We start from the raw sequence: 22,706 nt of genomic DNA on the forward strand, positions 1-22,706 counted from the left end.
TAATACTGCTCAGAGAGGAAAAGGCAGCGTGGCTCTCGAGTGGAAAATCACAGTCTTGGGAGAGAGGTGAGGGTTTCAGTGTGTTCTGTAGAGGAGGAAAAATTTGTATGTGTTGGGATGTGGTCCAGATTTTTTTAAATCTTCAAGGAAGCTGAGTTTCTAAAAGGAGGAGCAGAGAGATGTGCGCTGTATAGATGCCATGTGAATAAAGTCTTTGAATAGTTATTCATTAAATGCCTGATACAAGAACAAAAATAGCTTTGGCATTAAGAAACAGGACTTCTCTGTGATCCCTCCTCACAAGAGGCCAGTAACAAAGGTAGGAGACTTGTTCTTTTGTTTAATCATCCTTCCAGCCATGAGTGCACTTTGCTGACTGGGGGAGCGTGACATGGAGCTTTTTAATTCCTTCTCTTTGAGAAATGTCTGGGCTTCAGTGCTTAGTTGCTTTATTTAGCTCAAAGTGATGGTTTTGGCTAGAAGACACTTGGAAATCCAGGATGGCAGGAAAAGTGGAAAGGCATGGAGAATCTTTTCTATGAGCAGGAAGTGGTTTTCAGGGCTGTATCCTCATTTCTTACATGTTTGTGGGATGTTCTCTACAGTTGTCTGGAAATCATTGGTTTTATACCTGGACAAAAATATGAGAACCTCATCAAACAGTTTAAAAATCAAGAATAATTAAGACACATCTCCAGCAGATCCTGGCTCTAAGGGCATTCACGTATTTATTATCTTTCATCCATTGGAGAGCAGAGAGCTTTTCTGGTGTGATAACCTGTGAAAGAGAGGCACTGTTATCTTCCCGAAGGTGAATTCCCAAGAATGCCCGGCCCCAGGTCCCTGTGGGCAAACGATGCCGCGGCTGGGCTGAGTGAGATGCAGAGTGTCCTAGTTACTGTGGCTGCTACAGGTCTGACCTCCTTGGATCATCTGACACCTCGTTGGGTAAGAGGTTGCTGCAAGATTCTCAAACCCTCAAATTATGTAAGATTTACACACTTGCTTTGAACTTGGTCCCTCCCATGTTTGTTTACTGACTGGTGTGTCCTGTTGGATTGTGAAGGATGAATAGTCAGAGAAAGAAAGCTGTTGGGTTAGTACAGATTTTCTATTCCTCTTCGTTTTCTAGACGCGCGCGGAGCTGTTCTTATCCCTGTTCCGGAATCTGGGAATACGCCGAGGACATCCTGTGCTGGTTGGGGCTTTACTGGGTGAAATTTTCAGTTTATTTGTTTGTTTCTGAGATGGAGAGAGGGAGGAAAAGCTCATTGTGTTGCTACAGGAGAAGCAGGGATGGTATCTAACAGTTGTCTCAGGACTTTATGTTGCATTTGCTTTTTAATACGCATTTTCCCTTGAACTCGGAGAAATGGTGGGAAAAAGGAAGGTGCTTAATTAATCCTGTATGGCTGCCATGGTTTGGGGGTTTGAAAGCACTGGCTCCCCTAAGGGAAGCGCACAGGCTTTGCCTGTGGGAATTCCTCAGAGTATATTTCTTCTGTCCCATGGTCTCCATTGTGCCAGCAGAATTGCCCTGCGCTGCTCTTCCTTTCCCAGCTGCTGCCTTGTAGGGTGGAGGCCAGGACTGTACAGGCACTTGGTCCAGGGAGGTGTAAGGCATTTTCTTCTGGATTTCCCTCTTCTTTTGCATTTTTCTCACAAATCAAGTTCTCACCCCTGCTTTGTGATCCCTGGTCAATGCAATGGAACTGGCCCAGGCTTTTGGGAAAAAGAATCCCTGGGCTTCTGATCTTGCATGGATATGTAATTGCTAAATCCTAATAAATTCCATGGAGTTAAGTTACAGCAAGGTGCTTTTTCAGAAGTTACTCTTAAGAGGCAAACACTGTCATATGATATGGGTTTTGCTGGGTTGGTTTTGGGGTGTTTGTTTTTTTTAATGTAATTTCTAAGCCTGGCAGTACTCTCCATAGTTGCTCAACAAAGTAAAATTATGTTCTCTCCCCCAGCCTACTGCAGATCCACTATAGGTGCTGTGGCATTTTACCTGTTTCATACAGACATTTTCTTTTTGGTTTTATTTTCATTACTTCAGTGTTTTCTACTCATGTGAAAGCTCACAGAAAGTTCTACTTTTAGTTGTATTTTTATTTGCATGTGGGCAGAAAAATGAAGTAATTCCCAAATATAGTCCTAGCCAAGAGATCCATCTGTTCCCTGCATTTTAAAATGGCAAATTAATCCTTAGCATAGAACTCAAATGTCTTCTCTCTATAATTTATGCTGCCTGAGATCACAGAAATTGCTTTTTTTTCCCCCAGGCCTTCCATTTTAAGTAGTCCTTTACTCCAGAACAGCAGCTCCCATTCTGGATTTACAGAGCTCTCCCATGATTTTTCCAGTCACTGTTGTTGGTCGAAAAGGGGACATTAAAAAAAAACCTCCAAAATTATTCTTCCCTTCATCTCTTTGGTATTTCTTTGAGAGGCTGTAGAAGATTCTATTAGAATCTTAGATCAGAAGGAGTATTTTATGATACTGAGATGTAAGAGAATATAAATGCTCTTTGAAAAACACCCTTGATAAATGGAATTATTTTAGATGGAGAGCTAGGGTTGCTATGTTCATTTTCATTTGGATTTCTTTCTTTGGATAGTAGTCGCCATTTTTAGAAGTACTAAACTTCCACGGTGTTATCTGTCATAAAGGGAATTTCTATATTAAGCTTTGCATGTTCCCAAATTTACTTAAGCATCATTGTAGCTCTGCTGTGTATCTTGGCATGCCTTCCATTGCAGCTCCCATCCCAGGAACTATTCTGTTTATAGGGGAGGATGCACCGTTTCAAAACTGCTCCAAATCAGGAATTTCAACAAATGGTGTTTTGTGTATTGCTAAAAAAAACAGTGCCTTGGGTTGGGAGGAGACAGTGCATGCAAACAGTGCCTGGATTGGTGTTTTTAAGGCAAGGTGTGATGCTTTTCTAAAACATGAAGACACAATTAATTCTATGGGGATGTTTGCCATGGTCTTCTGGCAGGTTTATGTTGAAAAGTAACTGCAGTAACCTGGAGGTGAATCAATGTTAGGGCTTTTTTTGTTCTACCATATGTTTGAAAAAGGTTTTTCTTCTGAAAGGTGCCCAGTGCTCAACACTTAGACAATGCCAAATGGTTTTAAAATTATATTTAAAAGTGTTTATTTCCAGGAATTAATTTGACAGGGCTCTTAAGGCAAAAGAGCTTGCTTTTTGCTCCTTGAGTACATGTGTAGTAGCCTACTTGGATGCAGTGGTGTTTGCATTTTCAGTGGCACTTCACTCTCTTGGCTTAGAGGCAGCACTTGGAGTAGAGTTTGATGGTTTTTGCTAGGATGCTGAGTAGGTCCCTTCATGAAACCAGTGCTGTTGTTGAGGAAACTGCTCAACTGTTGAGGAAACTGCTCAACAACTCAACTATTGTTGAGGAAACTGAAAAACTCCCAACACTTGTTGGGCTTCACGATCATGGAGCTGTCTTCCAGCTTAAATAATTCTGTGTTGCTTTCTTGATATTTTGAAAAGACTTGGCCACCCGTGAGCCAGGAGATCAAATTCCTCAGCCTGTTCCCTCTGTGATTCACAGAATGACCTTGGGTAAAGCCCTTGGCCGCTCCATACCTTCCTCTTCCGTCTGCAGTGGTTGTTAAGGCAGCCTCGCATGAATCTGGTACTAAAATACGGCTTTTGCCCAAAGATTTCATGTGCTCTGAGGTGTCAGTTAAAAAATACTAATTTAGACCGTCAGCAGATAGGTGGCAAAAGTTCTTTTCTTTAACACAGTTATGCTGCTTTTGGTCAACTTTTGTCTGATCCGTCCCTGGAGCAGCAGCTCTTCCTCAGGCATGTCCTGGCAGTGCTTGGAATAATTTGGAGCAGGGGTGGAAGAGATGGGAGTTCTGGGTGGCTGCAGTGGGACTTCTCATGAGGGAGCTTGACCCAGGGCTTTCCTGTGTGAAGGTGATGTTAAACAGAGGCTCATCCTACTCACCCATTCTCACACCCACCCTTTTTCTTCCCTCTTTGCATCCGTGGAAGTTTAATTATGGGAAAGCAGAGCTGAAGAGCTGCTTTGTACTTCACCCTCAAGGCCTTGATGACTTTTATCTTTGCCAGCACTGAGCTCCGTCACCGTGGCCGTTTGCTGAGAAAGCATTTCCTCCGTCCGGCTTCCCAGGGAGCATGAGCAATCGCACTGTTCCCACGGAGCATCCATTGTTCAAAGAGTCATTGGCTGGGCAGGCAGGTAACTCCAGCTGCTCACAAATTCAACACCAAAACCCATCCATATTTGAGCCACTGGCCAGCGTGGGGAGCACAGGGACTGAACAGCAGTGGGAAGCTGTTGTCAGTGCTGAGTAAGCCCTTTGCTCCAGAGATAGGTCAGTGTGTTTGTAACTAGCACTTTTTTCCCCCCAGGTTAGTGTTTTTAATTCTTGGCTGTACAAAGTTCAAACCCAAGGACAGGGGGTTGTAGGTCAAGGGGCAAGGTGGCAACACCAACTGTGAGTTGGGCAAAGTGTCCTCAGCCAGACGGGGATTAATATAAACACAGATATTTTTAGCAATCATAACAGGTTATTCAGTTGCAGGGAAGAATTAAAAGAAGCCCAAAGCTGTCTGGAAATTTGAGGACTGCAGGGAAAGGTGGTTCTGGGGGTGGGAGCAGTCCATCCTTCTGAGCAACATCTCCATCTTCTCCATGATTTATTTCAGACTTTCATCAAAGATCAGATGTCAGACATCAGGATAAAATACCAGACGTAAATATATTTATATATATTTATAGGTGGCATGTCACAGAAATACAAATGGAATGTTAATAAGCCACTCACTTGACCTGGGATAAATATATGGTAAATAGTACCTGGAGGCTGTGTCTTCAAAAACTGGCTGGTCAGAGACTGAAATAAATACTGCAACAGTGTGTGTTAGCCATGTAAAGGACGTGGAGTTGTCACAGTTGTGTTGCTTTCCCATGGCCTTTCAACATAATTTAATTTCATTTCTTTGGATTCAGGATTCCAGCCCAGTAGGAGATGACTGAAGTCTTCTCTCTGGCTGTGGTAAAGCAAAACAAAGTTAAGGGAAGGAGGATATCCTCGTTTCATTAGTCTTTAGTACTTAATGATCTCTCTTCAGAGCTGTAAATGCTGGTTTTATCTCTTGCATGCTTTTTGTGGCTGTTTTTGTTGCCGTGCCTTTCCCTGCTCTTGGTGGATTGTTTTATCATAGCTGAGTGCTGCTAAATACTGCAGAGTGTGTGACATGGACAAACCAAAGTTCTTTGGGTGGCAAGTTCTTAGCTGCTTGAACGGGTGCCAAGAATGTCACGGAATTGCATCCCGGCGAGCTTTGCTCCGGAGGGGCTGAGGCTGGGGTGATGGGCACAGGGTAATTACCTTGAAGAGGGAGTGTTTAGGTGGCTTTCTCTGCCCTTCCTCTTACATCCATATTTCCCGTGGAAAGCTTTGTTTGCACATGGAGGAGCGGGGTTCAGGTTCTTTGTGGTTTCCCTGCGTGGGGTGAACCCCTTCAGCACTCGCCTGCAGTTGACAAAATGCCGTGATGGCTCGTTGTCTCTTGATCTCTTCATACAAACCAACCTCAGAGGTCAGACTGGGTTTTCTGACGTCTCCTACTTCAGGTTCAACAACTCCTTTGAATAAAGAAAAACCCCTCGTATTTATTTCCGCAGGTGTGTGAAATGTTTTTTTTCCCATACAAATACTCTGGTGTGGGACAAGTTGTGTGTACAGAACAACTACCTGCTGCTTGCTTGGATATTTAGGTCAGTGTTGGAGTCACCTGTGATAAGGAATTGCTCGCGGTGGCCAGACCTCTGGAATTTTCATTGTGGTCATTCCTGCCCATGGCAGGGTGTTGGAATGAGAAGATCTCTAGGGTGTCTTTCAGTCCCCTTCTGGGATTCTATAAGTCCTTCTTGATGGTGGCAGAGAGCCACCTGGATTGTTGGATTAATGGGGTGGTGTCAGGAGTTTTGTGGGAATGGGCTTCTGCTATTCTTAGGAAGGAATGTGTGGTGTGATGTGTATTTTTGACTTAGGTGTATGTAGAGAAAGGGGAGATTCTGGATAATCTTCTTAGGTTCGTGTAGTATCTATCAGTAGGTCAGAAATAGCAGTCTGTAACATCCCTGTGTATATCATAGCACTCCAGTATATCATTTTCCATCCAGAAGTCAAAGTGTTTCACAGGTAAGGATCCTTTAGTCCACTGCTGGAATGGATACAGTGCATTTTTTTAAGCTTTTATTTTAAGCAGTTGCCATGAAATTTTTCTGGGTGTTGGCTGTCAGTAGTCAGGTCTTTTAAATTATTCCCTAAAAACACATCGGTACATTCAGGAAACTTGGAGCAATTTTCTGGTGCTGTTTTCTCAGTCTGAGGAAATCTGACCAGCAGGTTTTTCCCAAAGCCTGTAAAGTATCCCCAAGGATTTGTGTCTTCTGGATAGAGCTGATCATACAGCGCTGTCACTGCTGGTGTTTTCTGCACGGAGATCATCTAAGGTGGCTTAATTCAGATCTGGAAAGGGAGGGACAGAGAGAAAAACTGAGGGTTCCTCTTGATTCTGTTCAGAGATGACTGAACGTTAACTTTGGATTTCCTGACCCAGCTTGGGAATCTGCTGCTGACATCAGCTGTGAGAATAACCCACTGTCAGCAGGGATGGAGCCTGTCCTCAGTAGATCTTACTAGGAGATAATCTTCACTCTGAGGTTATTCTGACAGGGTGTTGAGTCAAGCCAGGTGGAGTTCCTGATTTCAAGTTAATTTTGGCAGGGAAAAATGATCATTCTGCATATTTCCTCCAAAAAAGAATAATCCTGGATTCCTCACCAGGTCTGGTGAAACAGTTTCTGGAGGTAAAAACTGTTCTGTAAAAAATTTCAGGTATTAATTTTTACATTTTTCACAGCTGAAATTTTCAAATGTTTTAAACTGGTTTTAGGTGGCTTTGTTTTTAACTTGCTCCCACAACAGAGGTTAGAATCATGGAATGACAGAATCATGGAATGGTTTGGGTTGGAAGGTACCTTAAAGCTCATCTCATTCCACCCCTGCTGTGGGCAGGGACACCTTCCACTTCCTCTGGGTTGTTCCAAGTGCTGTCACACCTGGCCTTGGACACTTCCAGGACTGGGCAGTCACAGCTTTTCTGGGCAACAACACTTGATTTTGTTTTGCTTTTTTAAACCCACATTGGCAGTTCAGCGCCCGCAGGACGTTAAAGCTTCCCTCTGCTTTATCCTTCACAGCAGCCACCGTGTTTCCAGCTTTGTTTCCAGCTTTGCCTGCCGCTTGTGTGGAGTCCCCAGTCTGCAGCTGACTCACCGCTCTCAAATAAATCAACGGGCAGAAATTACAATTGTGCCACATTTTAAAATTGCAGGGGGGTGGAGGGCAGGTTGTGAGATCCCTTGATTCAGCGCCGCTGCCAATGACAGGAAGCAGGGGGTCTCCCATTCCATCGACAGGCTCGGAGCTTCTCTTTTATCTCCCTTTTTGTGGGAACAAAGGACAGCTGGCTTTGTGTTCTCCACTCAGTGCTTTTATTTCTCTCACGCAAACCCAGCGTAATTTCATCACCACTAGACATTTTGCCTGGAAATGAGAAATTTCTCTGGAAATGAGGAGTGGTTTGTGGGATACCAGGATTTGAAATGTCATCTTTGTATTTAGAACTGAGCAAAGGAAAATTCTGTGTGCTAAATGAGCTGCAAGGTACTGAGACCAGGAATGGGGCCCCATCATCCTCATGAGTCCCTTCCAACACAGGATATTCCATGATTCCATGAAACCACATGTATTTGGGTCTGAACCCCATTGCTGGATTCTAACGTGTTGGGTCTTTGGGAATAAAATCCATGTGGATAAAGTTTAGATTGGATTAGGTATAAATTTAATCTTGATGAATGGAAGATAGATATATAGATAAACATTGTAAGTTACGAATAGATTTTATCACGATAGATGAAAAATGGATACATAAATAGTCTAAGAGCATACATCATTAGATACTCATCGGTAGTTATGGAATGCAGGTAAGTGTTTTAAAAGGGCTTGTAAACTACTTCTGTAGTAGAGTGCATGTGTAAGAGGAGGATTTTGTGTCCACCCCTTGTTTAATTAAGAGCAATGTCTTATTGCTTCATTTGTCCATCTGAATTTGGCGACAGTAAAAAGCAAAAATAATTTTTTCTTCAATGCTGTGATGCCATAGAGTGAAACTGATTTTAGACGTGTCTGGACTGGACAAAAGAGCATCTGAAATGCTGGTTAAATACTCAGACTCTTCTCCAGTGGTCCCACGTTCCTGGGAGAAGTGCAGAGCACGGCAGAGGATGTTGGAAGAGCCATTCCCAGCTACCTCCCGGCGCCTCACGTGTGTTGTGACAGCTCGGGAGATTAGTTCTTCAGCGTGCTGGCATTCTGCTCCACTGACTTTACAGGGATGTGGAAGAGCAGGTTTTCCCATGTTGAGAAAAGACTTAGTGCCAGAGCATGCTCTGCTTCTGGAAAAAATCACCTCGGGTTTAATGCTGGTAGTGGAAGACCAAAATGAAGTTATAAAGTTATTTTTGTGCCATTTTTGACCTGACCCAAAACCTATTGATACTTGGAATACTTTTGAAGAGGAGATTATCAGAGCTGTTGTTTTATCCTGTTATATTCCTGTGTTAAAATTTCCTCAGCTCATGCTAAAATCTTTGTGAACCCACTTTTGCCAGAAGAATTTTTAATAACTTATTTTCTGAAATTGGCAATGAGTGGTTGTTTTCAAAATTACTCACAGGGAAAAGCAGCCATATTCTCATTTCAGTGTTCTGGGAACTTGTCCTTGAGCAGCTTTCAGGCTTCAGATCTGTATATTTTTAAAGCTGAAAAAGAGTTGTATTTGCTGCTCAAGACTCCACATAATTCCCTGTCAGATGCTTTATTTTGATTGTGCTGTGAGCTATAACTGGGTGACACAGCAGCTATAATTAACTCTTCCATCATTCTCCCATTCACAGAACATCAAACCTTTGACTTATTTTTGAATTATTATATCCATGTTTCTTCAACTGGAAAACTGATGGGGATTTCCCTAAAGAAAGGGGGGAATTGTTCTTGCAATTATTTTTTTTCTTGTCTAAAAATAGTCAGGAAATAATGACTTTTTTTTTCTGGAATGTCTCAGAAAGTCTTGCTTTGCTAAGGGACACATATCCCTAAAATTCCCTGGGGAAGTGGAAGTTAACAGCATGATCCTTGTTTCCCAAAGTTGCGCAGAATTCAGGCTGCTGTGTAGAATTTATCACCCTGTTGCACTGCTGCATCATCACTTGGATATATAATAGTGTTATCCTGAGATAATACTACTTCTCTAGTGGAATGCTGTGATTTTAACAGTGTGTTACATATTTTTAACATCCTCATAAAAAACCCCCAGACTGTAAAAATAGCCTGTCTCCATTCTAAAGCACTGCTCAAATCAATTCAGTGCTGCCCCTTGCTCAAGATATGATCTCAGCAGACTGGAATTCCAAAGGCTTTTGGAGTATGGGTGTGAGCATGAAGATGTGAGAAGGGAAAGTGGAAATGTGCACAGGGCAGAGGGTTCTGCAGCCCTGAAGTCCTATTTTAGCCTTCTCCAGGGCCTGCTGAACCATGTGGAGCTGCTGTCAGCTTGGGAATTATTTTCAGTTTTCCCACACACACATTCTCTGCCCTGTATTTGTGTGTTTAAAGAAGTTTCTCTATTCTTTGACAATTTATTTCCCAGTAAAAGGCCATGGCTGATGTTACTCCTGGAGAACACTGAGGGCCTCATTGTGTGGGGTTGGCATTTTCCCAAAATGCTGTAGAGAAGAACTTCTGTTTGGTGATTTAGTGGAAAGGCAGAGGGAATGGAATAAAGATGAGTAGGAAATGCTTCACTCTTCACTTTCAGTGATTAAATAGTTAATAATGAAGAGGCCACAAAAGGTGGGTGCACAGGTGAGACAGAAGTAAAGGCAGTGTACCAATTTGGCAGAAAAATAAGGCTGTGAAGGGATGTCATGATGGTGGGAGATTCATTGCTGGAAAACACAAGGGACTGTAACTGGAAAGGGAAATGTTATTTATTATCCATGAATGAGAGGTTGGGTGGTGCAGGACAGCTGCCCTTGGGAAGAGCAGGGCAGGAGGAAGCGCTCAGTTTTTCACTCTGTTCCTGGCATGGCTTTATTTTCACTCCTCTCCCGATGTGACGCTGAACTTCCTCCTCCAGAGCTGGAGGAGTAGGAGGAGAATGTGTGGGAAAGGCACCAACGTGTGAAGTGGCTTGATGGGATGGGAGGGTTGGAATGAGAGGGTGAGACCAGCAGCAGTTTTTCATGTTTATTATTAATTATACATTTTTGACCCTTTTTGCTGTGTTTTATTTTGGTCTGGCCTGTTCTTATATGCTTCTGGATTGTTTGTAAGTATTTTGGGACAGAGATTGTCTTCCCTTCTCCACCTCCAAATGTAATGGGGACACAGCCCAAGGGCTTTTGGGAATGTGCTACAGTGCTCGTTACACCAAGATGTTCAGAAAGAAAATGAGTTTTTTTAACATTTGAAGAAAAACTCACACAAAAAAGCAGTAGAAGAGCTCACAAAATCAAAATCGTGAAAACTATTTGAAGCCTGAAATTGTTTCCTTGAGAAAAGAAATGGAAAAGTTAAGTGGTTTAATGGCAAGAAGGTTTGAGGGTAATGGCAAGAAGGTGAGAAGGGTATGAAATATTTAAGATAAGAAAAAGATAAACTTTTGTATCATTTTTCTAATACGATATAGAGAGGAATATAAAAATTCAATCAAGCAGCAAATTTCAAACTGACAGGGTTATTTTAGTACGTGGCACATCTCCTCCCCCTCCAGCCTCTGAGTTAAAATTCCAGCAGAATTTTTTCGAAGGCTGCTCATGTAATGGAGAATGAGAGTCTCCAGGGTTATGTCAGACAAAATTATTTTTAGCGCTGCTCTGAGCCCTCATGCCTCAGGGAAGAAATGAGCCACTGAAGCAGGATGATGTGTCCCCGCTGGGCAAGCTTTAATAACATTATATTCTCTGTATTTCTGCCTCTCCTTGGAGCATCGAATGGTCCTGAGTCCATGGATTAGATTGACTCCCTCTGTGGTCTAATATGCAAATCCTCTTCTGCTGTAATTGTTGTTTATAAGAGACGTTCTTGGGTCTGAATTCTTTGTATCTTGAAGTTGGAGGTTGAGGATGAGCCTGGAAATAGTGTTTGCTGGTTCATAGAGAAAATCCTAGAATGGTTTGAGCTGGAAGGGATCTTTAAGATCATCTTGTTCCACCCTGGGCCATGGGGTGGGACGGGGACATGGACATCCCCATCTGTCCAGGTTATTCCCAAGCAGTTGACCAAAATACTTGCCATGATTTTCACATGTGGTCTCTTTGGAGTACAGATCTTTTCAGGGAAGATGCCTGAGAGCACAGTAATATTTCTCATACATGAGAGTGCCGGAAGGGATTTTGAGGCATTGTCAGACCTGTGCATCCTCCCTGTATTTCTCCACTCTTCCTACACAGCTCCTGTGCTGGTCCAGCGTTGCATTGCACTAAATTAAATCTCCACCACTGTCAGGGTGGGTAACAGGGTCTCGCTGACATTTTACCCATATTCCACTTCCCTGCCTGTCTCCTCTGGGGGCTTCGGAGAGGAATATTGGTAAGAAGATTCTTAAATTCATGTGAGTAGTGGGTGGTAGCACAGAAACAGAATTAGGCATGAGAGGGAGGAAGGCCTGCAGACAAGCAGAAACTCTGGAATTTGGCTTTGCAAGATAATGATTTTGCTCCATGCACTCACCTGCCCTTCCCTCTGTGCCATTCGCAGTAGTGACTCCAGCAGCAGCTCGAGTGACGAGTCCCCGGCACGCTCAGTGCAGTCGACAGCCGTCCCCGCGCCCGCATCCCAGCTGCTCCCATCACTGGAGAAGGATGAGCCCCGGAAGAGTTTTGGGATCAAGGTGCAAAATCTTCCAGTGCGCTCAACAGGTAAATTCACTTGCGAAAGGGGAATGGGAAAAAACGAATGGGACAGGTGGAGTAACTTCTACCAAGTCTTTGACACACGGCAGGCATGTGCTGCCTCCAAGGATGGGATTCTCTCCCTGCTTCTGCCTCAGTTCTTGTGTGACAGTGGGAAACTTGTTTAGTCACCATCTGTGAGAAACCCTGCTGGTCCCAGCTCTAAGTTCCCAGAACTGGTGCTTCCAACAGCCACGTGGGCTTTCCCAGGGGAAAAAATGGACACATCTCCATTTTTAACTTAAAACTTCGATTGTTTCTTCTCACTCTGCTTCAATTTCTTTTTTAATCCAAAAAGTTGAGAGTTTTCTGTTGCAGTTTAAGTGCTTTAAACCCCCGATCGTATTTGTAAAGGCAATGCATATTGCATGGAAAATAACCTAGGAAGCCATGTGCTGAGGAGTGCCCATGGTTGCTTCCCTTTTCCCTGTGCTCAGCACAGGAGAGATCCCATAGGAAAAATCAGCATGGAAACAGTTTTAACAGAATTAATGGATGCAGAAGCACTGACTGAGCTAAAACAATCCGTTATCTTATGACCAGAATACCTCATGTATTGGTATCTTCCTATAGATGTAATGCCTGTCATATTCCTGAAAGGACACAATGCTGAGGTCAATATCCCATGAATCCCAGAAAGATTGTGTAGGCCTGAGTCAGATTCTGCAAAATCTGATGAGTCTGCCTGGTTATATTTCTGAATTAACTGAACTGAAGGCTGTGTTACTCCAGCCTCCATTTCAGAAACCTCATCCCAGCTGTGCTCAGTATTCCTGTGGGATTTTTAATCAAGTATCCCTGTTACTTCTTCACCTGGAACTGGGTGGGTGTCTCTTAGAAGCAAAAATCATCCACTGCCAGCTTTAGCCATGTAAAACCTCATGTGTGTAGTTTCTTGGGTTTGAAAGAGAAAGATCAGACAGAAACTTTGGACACTGGCAAAATTAATATCCCATATTAGAAAGGGCACTCGTGTGAGCACTGAGTTAAATGGGATGAAGTCACATTTCAGAAAGACAGAGATCTCCATGTTTTTTATGGTGTTACTGAGTTGGTAGAAGTTGTGTTTCTGCAGTATTAATGTTTATTTGTTGGTTTAGATACAAGCCTTAAAGATGGACTTTTCCATGAATTCAAGAAGTACGGGAAGGTGACATCGGTGCAGATCCACGGCGCGTCTGAGGAACGCTATGGCCTCGTGTTCTTCCGGCAGCAGGAGGACCAGGAGAAAGCACTAAATGCCTCCAAAGGAAAGCTTTTCTTTGGCATGCAGATTGAAGTCACAGCCTGGATAGGACCAGGTAAGGTCCACACCCTCCTCCCACAGGACTGTTCTGGGTGTGTTCAGGATCTGTTGTAAAGAGGCAGAATAGAAGTAGGAAACATACTTTAAAGGAACTGGGAAAATGCCACAATAAACTCTAGAGCAAAAAAGAGTGGATGCTCTTAGATCAATCAACGAGAGAATTCCAGTCTTAAGCCTCAGAGAAAGAAAGCTGCCATCTTCCCAAACAGTGGGATCTGCTGGAAGGAACGATCTCATCCTCCACGTCTCAGTAGAGCAGCTGCCAGTGGGTGGTGTGAGCACAGCACTGAGTCCTCCCGGCCTCATTTTGTCTCCTTTTAATTAAAATACCAACGAGTGCTGCATTTTGAGGCTGTGGCAGCACAGCCCACGTCACTGACCAGTGAGAGCTGCAGCCCTGAGCACATGGTGAAGTTCTCAGACTGCACTTCAATGGCTTCTTTAAAAATTGATTCCTGAAAACAAACTCCTGCCACATGCTCTTCCCCAAGGACAGGGAAGCCTTACTGGAATTCATGCACTCAAGCATTGATATTTGGCAAGAGTAAATTTCCAGAGAAGCAGTTGAGAGATGCAGCTCCCTTTCACCTGAGGATGCTCAGATTCCTCCATGGAATATAAGGATTCCCAGTCCCACATAAATAACAAGTAATGGGTGCAGTACTGGGTGTTTTTCTCAAAGACGGTGGTTACTCTTGTTCAGATCAAGAAGGAGACCTGAATAAACCAACATGAAACAAATCTTCAGTCATTACAAATTTCCTGCTCTCTTTTATCCTAGAAACTGAAAGTGAGAATGAATTTCGTCCTTTGGATGAAAGGATAGATGAGTTTCACCCAAAGGCAACAAGAACTCTGTTCATTGGCAATCTGGAGAAAACAACCACCTACCATGACCTTCGCAACATCTTCCAGCGCTTTGGGGGAATAGTGGTATGTGAATCGTATCCTGTGTGGGGTGGCACTGTCCCCCTTTCTGTGCAGACCTGTGAAGTGCTGTGAGTGGTGCTAAATCTGTCAATGACAGATAATTCAGTCTTTCTGTAATAATCTGAGTCATTCATCTTTCTGGAATATACCTGAAAGCTTTTCTTTGTATTCGGAGTTCAGCATATGAATATTGAGGAGTACCTTAGCAGGAAAAACAGTCTTAGGAGTGTTCACAACAAATGTCTCTCCTGCTGTTTTCTCCTGGTAATTCTCTCCTGGTAGCTCCAGAGCTGATTGGGCATTTGGGATGTGAATGTGCCATGTGATGTTCTCATGTTGACTGCTACAGCCGTTTGAATCTGAGTTTCCTCTTGATTCCTGGAACAAAGGGCTCAGTCGGTGCATGTGGAAGCCTCCCCATGCCCAGGCAGAGGGGATTGGAGCTGATGGATCAATGGCACATGAGGGATTTGGGTTTTCAGCTGAGGGGGAGTATCCAGATGACATAGAGCAGCCTCCTCTCCTCTGCTCATGACTTTCTATCGATTCATGTTGTATTCAAGGGAAATTTTCCACAAAATTTGTGCAGCTGTTCAATTCAAATAATTTTCACAAGGCCATGGAGTGACAGGACAAGCCTTAAGCTGAAGGAGGGCAGAGTTGGGTAGGGGTATTGGGAAGGAATTTTTCCCTGGAGGGTGGGTAGGCCCTGGCACAGGTTGCCCGGGGAAACTGTGGCTGCCTCATCCCTGGAAGTGTCCAAGGCCAGGCTGGGTGGGCTTGGAGCACCCTGCAATAGTGGAAGGTGACCCCACCTATGGTGGGGGCTAGAACTGGATGAGCTTTAAGGTCCCTTCCAACCCTAGCCACTCTGGGATTCATTCTGTGGTTCTTGTAGAGTCTGAATTTCAGTTAGTTCATTCTCTCTATCAGCTGTGGGTACTTGTGAATGTGCTGTGCCTCCTTCACTCTGCTCTGACATGTTTCTATCACTGCAGAGGAATCAGTCACACATACCAGGAACCTGCTTCCCCCCAAAAGAAGAGAACATTGCTTCCATGTACAATGTGAACAAATATAAAATCCTCATTTTATGTCTGTCAGCTCTTGTGTATCCAGACTCTGCTGTATCCTTGACATCAATACGGATTTATGAATTCATGCCATGTCTGTGGCTTGAACCCTTTTCCAGTGTTAGAGCAGCAGAACTCTCCTGAAAAGATGCTTATCAGTGGTGGTGTAAATTGGCTTTTGTGTGCCATGGTGCTTCCTGTTAGCATTATTAATGGCACAGAATTAGGAGGCAGCACTACCTCGCCATTTCCAGGAAAACTTGCAAGTTCAGGTGCAGATGGGACCATCTTTATAACCTTTCTGATGGGTAATGAGCACAATAATGGTATTTTATTTGCCTCTCACAAGGAATTGCTTGCCCTGGCTGAGTGGTCAAGTATAATTTGCCGTGGTTGCAGTCGTGCTACTTCAGACACTTGGAAGTATACTTTTCTATTAATACTCCACTTAAATCATTAGGCCAGGGTTGTAGGAGTCTAATAGTTGTGTAAATATCCTTGTTTACTTCTGTTTTCTCAGATAAAGAGCTCTTGGGTGAGACTATATCTAAGTGCTGCCTTGTCCCTAAATTTATTAACCATGAAATTAGCCTGTCCTAGATGTTGGAACATTTGTGCTAAGATCCATGTGTAGCTCACAAAGGCAGCTCCTGCTATTCCAACAAATAAAGCCAAACCCTTCACCTCCTATTTTCAGCTTGGAATGAATCATAATATCATGAGTTTGTTCAGAGGTTTGGGGTACATTTCCAGTGCTAGTGCTGAGCTTGTTTGTTAACCAAATGTCAGCTTCTGGCTTGCTGGGCTTTTTCAAATCGATTAAAATCAGCCTTTATTTGGCTTTGTGAGCCTCTGGCTGTACTTGTGAATAGGCCTGTGCTGGCTTGGTTTTAAAGAGCAGCTGCAACCGAAGTTGAGGATCATTTTTGCCTTTGCCATGAGTCAGACTGGTTCAAGAGATGAGTCCAGCAGTGCTTTGTGTTTCTAGGGACAGGATGGATCATGATTATTTGGAAAAGAAGCACCATTTGGCTCAGAGATGAGGATTGGGGCAGGTTGTTTTCTCTTGAGCCTTTGTAAGTGAAAATTAATCTGTATTTCTTTGATCCTGAATTGTCTCTTCTTGATATGATACTAACAGCCTAAAGCTGGTGTTTATTGATCAGGTCAGGCTTAGTTCTGCGGGCTTGGATTTTAAACCTGTGGGATAAAGAGCTTTCCCTGCTCAGTAAGGATTTGGTTTTGAGATGCAGCAGAACAGCAAAGTTTTAACTGTCTACTATTGTTTAAATCCTCTCTCTGAATAAGATATTAATTAAAGCGCTTGCTGTGCCACGTGTCTCTGAAAAAAACAAGTCCTCTTAGATGGGATTGAGTGCTGACTGTGGGTTATTGTGTTTTGTGCTTGTCCCCAGGACATCGACATTAAGAAGGTGAATGGTGTCCCTCAGTACGCGTTCCTGCAGTACTGCGACATTGCCAGTGTGTGCAAAGCCATTAAGAAAATGGATGGGGAATATCTTGGAAATAACCGGCTCAAGGTAAAGAAATCCTCCCCTGGACTGTATCCTTCTTGTGTCTTCCATCGCCACATTGTGGGATGTTTCACAGCAGGGTAGTTTATGGAAGTAAGATTTTTTTTTTATGTGAGAACATACCAGAGCATGATCATATCAGCCACCACCTGATTGGGATTAATCAACATTCTTATTGGCTCTGTCTGCACGCAATCCTGGGATTGAGCACTCAGAGACTGATGTTCCCTGGCCTGGAAGGACGATGTCTGGCGAGGTTGTGCTGGGAATCCATCCCATTCCTCATGGCAAACCGGGCCTGTCAGGCCCCAGAACTGCCAACCTGTCACTTCTCAAGCATTCAAATTCTAGAAGAACCAGTGTTGTCAAACACAGTATTTGTTTAAACAAGCAGAATTACTTTCATTAATTGCACTTTGATTTTTGTCTTGCACCTGCACCAGATGCTAATTTTAGAATATCTGTACAAACAACAGCTTTCTCCAAATAAGTCTTTCATTAGGCAAGCTCTGTTCAGTGAGTTTAACCCTTGTGCACTGTACTGATGGAAGTTTCGCCCTTTTGTGTCCAGCTGGGTTTTGGGAAGAGCATGCCTACAAACTGCGTGTGGTTAGATGGGCTTTCCACAAACGTTACGGATCAGTATCTGACCCGACATTTCTGCCGATATGGGCCTGTGGTGAAGGTAGGTGGGAGGCTTTGGTGTGTTCTTCCAAGTCCTTACTGTCTTGCTTTCTTCCCATCCTGTCCTTTCAACCCCACTGTCCAGGGCTTTATAGCTCAGGTAGAAAAAATTTTCTCTGGGGTGGAATTCGGCCGACAGGGCTCTGTCAACATAGACAGCAACCACAAAGAAGTATTTTGAGTGAGCCGAGATGCTGAGTATTGGACACCATTTATTGCTCTTGTGCAGTACAGTCTCTCCCAAGCAAAACTTCTTAAATCTTAGTTGGAAAAACAGCAGTGTAATTACGTAATTACTCTTCCTTGCTAATTACATAATTAGACATAACTCTTATTTTTTTTCATCAGACTGAGGAAAAAAAGACTTTTTAAAAGCAGTCAGGGCAATCTCAGTGCCAGAAGCACATGGAAGAAGAAAGTCAACAATGGTGCAATACACCCATGTCACGCAGTGGGAGCCTCTCCCATGCAAGTGATTTATCATGTGCCTGAACTTCAGTATGGGAGTTGTCCTGTGTATTTTTGTTGGACATGGATGTGCTTAAAATTAAGCAACGTGTGCAAATCTTTGCAGGATCAGGGTCTCGCCTCCCCAAAGGATTTTTGTGGGTTTGTGTTGCAGCTTTGATGTTCTTTATTGTAGCTGTTGTTGCTTGAATACAACATTTATGCTGCTAAAGGAAGGCAATATTTGGAAATTGGGCATTTAACAACTGAGTGGTACTGCAGACCGATAACAAAAGCTAGTTCCACTTTGGGATTAAATCTTCCCTTTACCTTTTTTCCCCCCTGAAACACATTGGAAATTTAAAAAAAACCCAGCCCTAACAAAAAAATGCTACAAAACTCAGTCAACAAAGAAAAAATATTCAAAGTAAAATACAGAAAAACAAAATAAAGTCATAATATACCTCAAGCCACAATATCCACAATTCAAAGCAGTCCCGTGTCCTTTTATTGTCTCTTCATTCCAGTATGCCTCATTAGAAAAACCTGGAAATTCACCTTGCTAAAAATTATTTCCTTACTGGTATCCTCATGACTTAGGATTTTGTTGGGACTGACATTACGTCCTGTGGATGAGGCTCTTATTTGGTTTTTGTTTTGTTTTTTTGTTTTTTACAGGTGGTGTTTGACCGCTTAAAAGGCATGGCCCTGGTTCTCTACAATGAGATTGAATATGCACAAGCAGCTGTAAAAGAGACCAAGGGGAGGAAAATCGGTGGGAATAAAATTAAGGTGTGCAGAATGACCTCCAAAGCAAAACAGACAAAAAAAGGAGGAATAAATTGTGTTTAGGCCTTCCCCCTTAAATGCTGGCAGTGCAGACTGCCAGACTCAAGGAATACTTGGCAGGACACAAATGTCCCTCATATCAAAGGCTTAAATTACATTTTTAGACTCGGCTTGTCAAGATGTCAGGGAATCCTGAACTGTTACTTATAAAGCCTTTTCCAGTATTCTGCCGTTTGTTTCGCTGAACTTGTCTCTCTGAGCTCCTGAGTGTTGTTGTCCATGTCACTGCCTCGTTTACCCCAATCCAAGGCAAACTTTTGTCTGTTTTCATGTTAAAAAAGGGAAATCTGAAGGTGTGAGTTCCTCCAGGAAAACACATGGCTGTATCCAGCTGCCCCATGCTGATGTCCAGGCTCTGGGGTACAGTCACTTCAACACACAGTCATGGAATCATGGAATGGTTTGGGTTGGAAAAGACCTTAAAGGTCAGCTTCTCCTTCCTTGCAACAGATTTTAAACAATAATTGAAAACACTGCTTTAAAAAATACACAGAAAATACTTTTCTTCCTGGAGCAGCACTTAACATTTACAGGGTATCTTGGATTTGGGTGAATGTGGTGATACCTGTTCTGACTGTCCAATCAGTCCCACTAAGTGGGGATGTGAGGTGTCAGCCAACCCTTTGAATCATCTTCCTCCTTCTCCTTTCTCCTTTCCTAAAGAGTGGGCAGTGATGATCAGCAGCTTCCCACCTTACCCAGGGCTGGGAGTTGGATATTCTGTAGTTTCTGAGTGTGGTGTTGGATATCAGTCACCTTCCTATGCAGGAAAGCATGTCGTCCCTTAAAAGTTTCACATCTTGTGTGGATCTTGTTGCTTAATGACTTTGGAATAAGCAACACCCCCGATCTGGGCCTGTGCTCCATTGCTGTGGTTACACAAAGGATTGGGCTGACTTAAAAAATAACAGGAACTAGAATGTTAAAAATACTTTACGATGTGATCCATTCCATAATAGTCCATAGTAAGATCTGTTCTAATCCTTAATTTTTTTCACTGTACCATTAGCTTTTTAGTACTAGAAAAGAATTCTTGGAGTAGCTAGAACAGGGAGCTGCAGTTCAGGAGGCTTGGTTCTTTTCCTGCTCTATAACCACGGGCAAACACCACGGAGTTCAGAATGGATTCGTAATAATCCTGACCCTCTGTAGCACTGAGATAAAAGGGATTTTGTAACTGTCCTGTCATTAAAAACATCAATACCACGATAATAATGTGTATTTTTCCTGGTGCTTTGCCCAACAGAAGCCTCTGGGATGGCAGCATGACAACATGGTAAGGAGGTAGCTACACAGCTCCACTAAGATCTTTATTCCTGGGGATATGCAGGGCCAGAATTGGGAAGTGTTTGACATTTTTAATTAAATTTTACCCCTGTTTTCGGTTTTGTTCCCACCTTCAGCAGACAGGGAAATGTTGGCAGAGTGGGATGTTTCCGTGACTGAATGTGATTTCCCCTTTATTTTTCAGGTGGACTTTGCAAATCGGGAGAGTCAGTTGGCATTTTATCATTCCATGGAGAAAACAGGTCAAGATATCAGAGACTTCTACGAAATGCTGGCAGAAAGAAGGCATGTATCAGTTTTATTTACCAACTACTTTCTTTTTCAGTTTTATTCAATGTTTTTTGTTTTCCAGTGTCACCTTACACAATCCTGTTACAATCATTGTCCTCCTCATCATACAGTCAAACTTTCTTCAGGCCTTTCTTTTTCCTTTCTTCAAAATTTTTTTCCTCTCAACTTTATCCTTATTTTTTAAGTTTTATTAAGAACACCTCTGCATTTTAATTTATTTTTTTTACCTCTTCACTATTTTTTAAAATTAGATTTAGGTACTTAGACTTAAGGTGTGTAGATTATAGCAGGCAGCATCTCACACATTCCAGCCAGTTGCTGGAATTCCTGCTGAGGTGGACATATCAGTTGTCTGTGTGATCCAGATTTAAGTATCCCGTTTCTCTGGTGGGTCACCAGGACACAGTTGGGAGTCATTCATCACATCTTAGGAATGGAAAGAGCAGCTTATCTGTAACAGAGAAATGTCTGTGTTGGGGGGTGTACATAAAGTCTGAAACTTCTGCTCAGCCCTTAAGCAGAGAGTAAAATCTGATCCTTCACTTTCCAACGATTTTGTTTGTAACTTGATAAAATAATACAGTTTGAATAAGGATGTGTTTTTATTTTGAATAAAGCTGTGTCTTCTGTGGCTGCCCCTTGGCAGCAGCTGGCACCACATGCTGCACAGCCACTTATTTATCGCTGAAAACCTGGCACAGAAACACTCCACATTTTGGGCTTTTTTTACCTTCCCTGGCTGAAAAAGCACCCCTATTTAATTCCTTTCAGAGCCTGGTTCATTGTGAGGGCTCTGCCTGCCCAGAAGCCAGCCCAGTGTGATGCTGGTTGTACCTGGGGTCTGGATAAACCCAGTAGTTTTTTTTCAGCAAAATAGATTTGTCTGACGTAGTACAAAATGAGATTTAAAAGCAAGCAGGGTTTGGAAATTGGCAGTCAGGATTTACATGATGGAAGTGGAAGTGTGCCTTCCCCAGGCCTTGCAATAAGCATTTCCTCAGAACTGCATCGGATTCAGATAAGAGAAGGGCATTTTTGAACATTTTTTAGCACACAGGGCTCAGGTGGGCTTGTCTTTGCCATGGAATAATCCTGATCAGGACCCCGATTTCTGGTGTTCGGGCACACAGTTTGGTTTTTCCTTCTCTGTCACTCTGCTCACATAGTCATTAGTAGATCCATAGGGATAATGGATCATGGAGCAGTGGAGCAAGCAAACAAAACCCCTGATCAATATTTTTAAGTTCATAGCTGCTTTTCATATCATCCCACTTCACTTGTCAGGATGAGGTTTTTGTCTTCCATGTTTTGTCCCTTTTTCAATTTGCACTTTTCTTGAAAGGGGGAAGTTGACAGCTTTTAACATAAAACATAGACTTTGAAGCCAAATAAACATCTGAGGAATCCCAGAATCATTTAGGTTGAAAAGACCTCAAAGGTCATTTGGTCTAGTCTATGACTGATCCCCTCCTTGTCAGCCAGCCCAAAGCACTGAGTGCCAGCCGCATCCAGGCCTTCCTTGGATGCCTCAAGGGATGGGGACTCCAAACTTGTGGGGCTGTGGACAGCCCCTTCCATTTCCTGGGCACCTTTTCCATGGAGAACTTCCTCCTGCTGTCAGTGCTGAACCTCCACTGGCACAGCTCAAGGCAGTTTCAACTTGTCCTGTCCCTTGTTCCTGGAAGTAGACCCTAACCCCACCTTAGTACAGATTGTGCAAAACACTCTCTAATGGTGGGGAATTGGAACTCCAGGTTTATTCCACCTCCCTGCCATGTTCAGTTTTACGAATTACTTATTTTTACTGTTGGGAGGTATTGAAATAACAACATTAATTGCTTGGCTTACTTTGCTGAATGATCCACCTGATATTTGTTGACTTGGTTTTACTGTAAACAGGCAACGTCATCAAGTCACATGTGGTGGAAGAGCTAATTTGGGAATTAAGAGATCACTGGCAGGATTTAGTATTTTTAAAGAAATCTTACCATCACTTTGCTGCTTAGTAAGGGAGAGATTCCATGCCTGAACTTTGACTTGACTCATGTTTTCAGAGTCAAATGAAGGTCTCACGTTCTGGATAAGGGGATGTCTTCACCCTGCCAGCCTTGTGTGGGTGCACAGGTGTTGTGTTGGTTTTACCTTCATTTCATGCAAGGTTTGAATTTGACACAAACAAAGGAGTGAGGGTAGTGAAACAATGCTT

The 22,706-nt window shown here is 43.1% G+C and overlaps 1 protein-coding gene across 3 annotated transcripts in view; it reads left to right on the plus strand.

Annotated features, from left to right (window-relative positions):
* SPEN (spen family transcriptional repressor) overlaps positions 1 to 22,706 on the plus strand; it is a 67,220-nt gene that overhangs the window by 30,249 nt on the left and 14,265 nt on the right. For 2 of the 3 annotated variants that reach the window (XM_062507764.1, XM_062507763.1), the window contains exons 4-10: positions 11,905 to 12,065; positions 13,199 to 13,399; positions 14,186 to 14,337; positions 16,823 to 16,948; positions 17,514 to 17,627; positions 18,752 to 18,865; positions 20,394 to 20,494. In XM_062507764.1, the coding sequence (XP_062363748.1) occupies positions 11,905 to 12,065; positions 13,199 to 13,399; positions 14,186 to 14,337; positions 16,823 to 16,948; positions 17,514 to 17,627; positions 18,752 to 18,865; positions 20,394 to 20,494 (969 nt within the window). Of the gene's footprint in view, positions 1 to 11,904; positions 12,066 to 13,198; positions 13,400 to 14,185; positions 14,338 to 16,822; positions 16,949 to 17,513; positions 17,628 to 18,751; positions 18,866 to 20,213; positions 20,495 to 22,706 lie in introns of those variants that run through there. The other variant, XM_062507765.1, reaches the window with a different exon arrangement.

This window comes from Cinclus cinclus, chromosome 23 (assembly GCF_963662255.1).
Source record: "Cinclus cinclus chromosome 23, bCinCin1.1, whole genome shotgun sequence".
In the NCBI taxonomy this organism is placed as follows: Eukaryota; Metazoa; Chordata; class Aves; order Passeriformes; family Cinclidae; genus Cinclus; species Cinclus cinclus.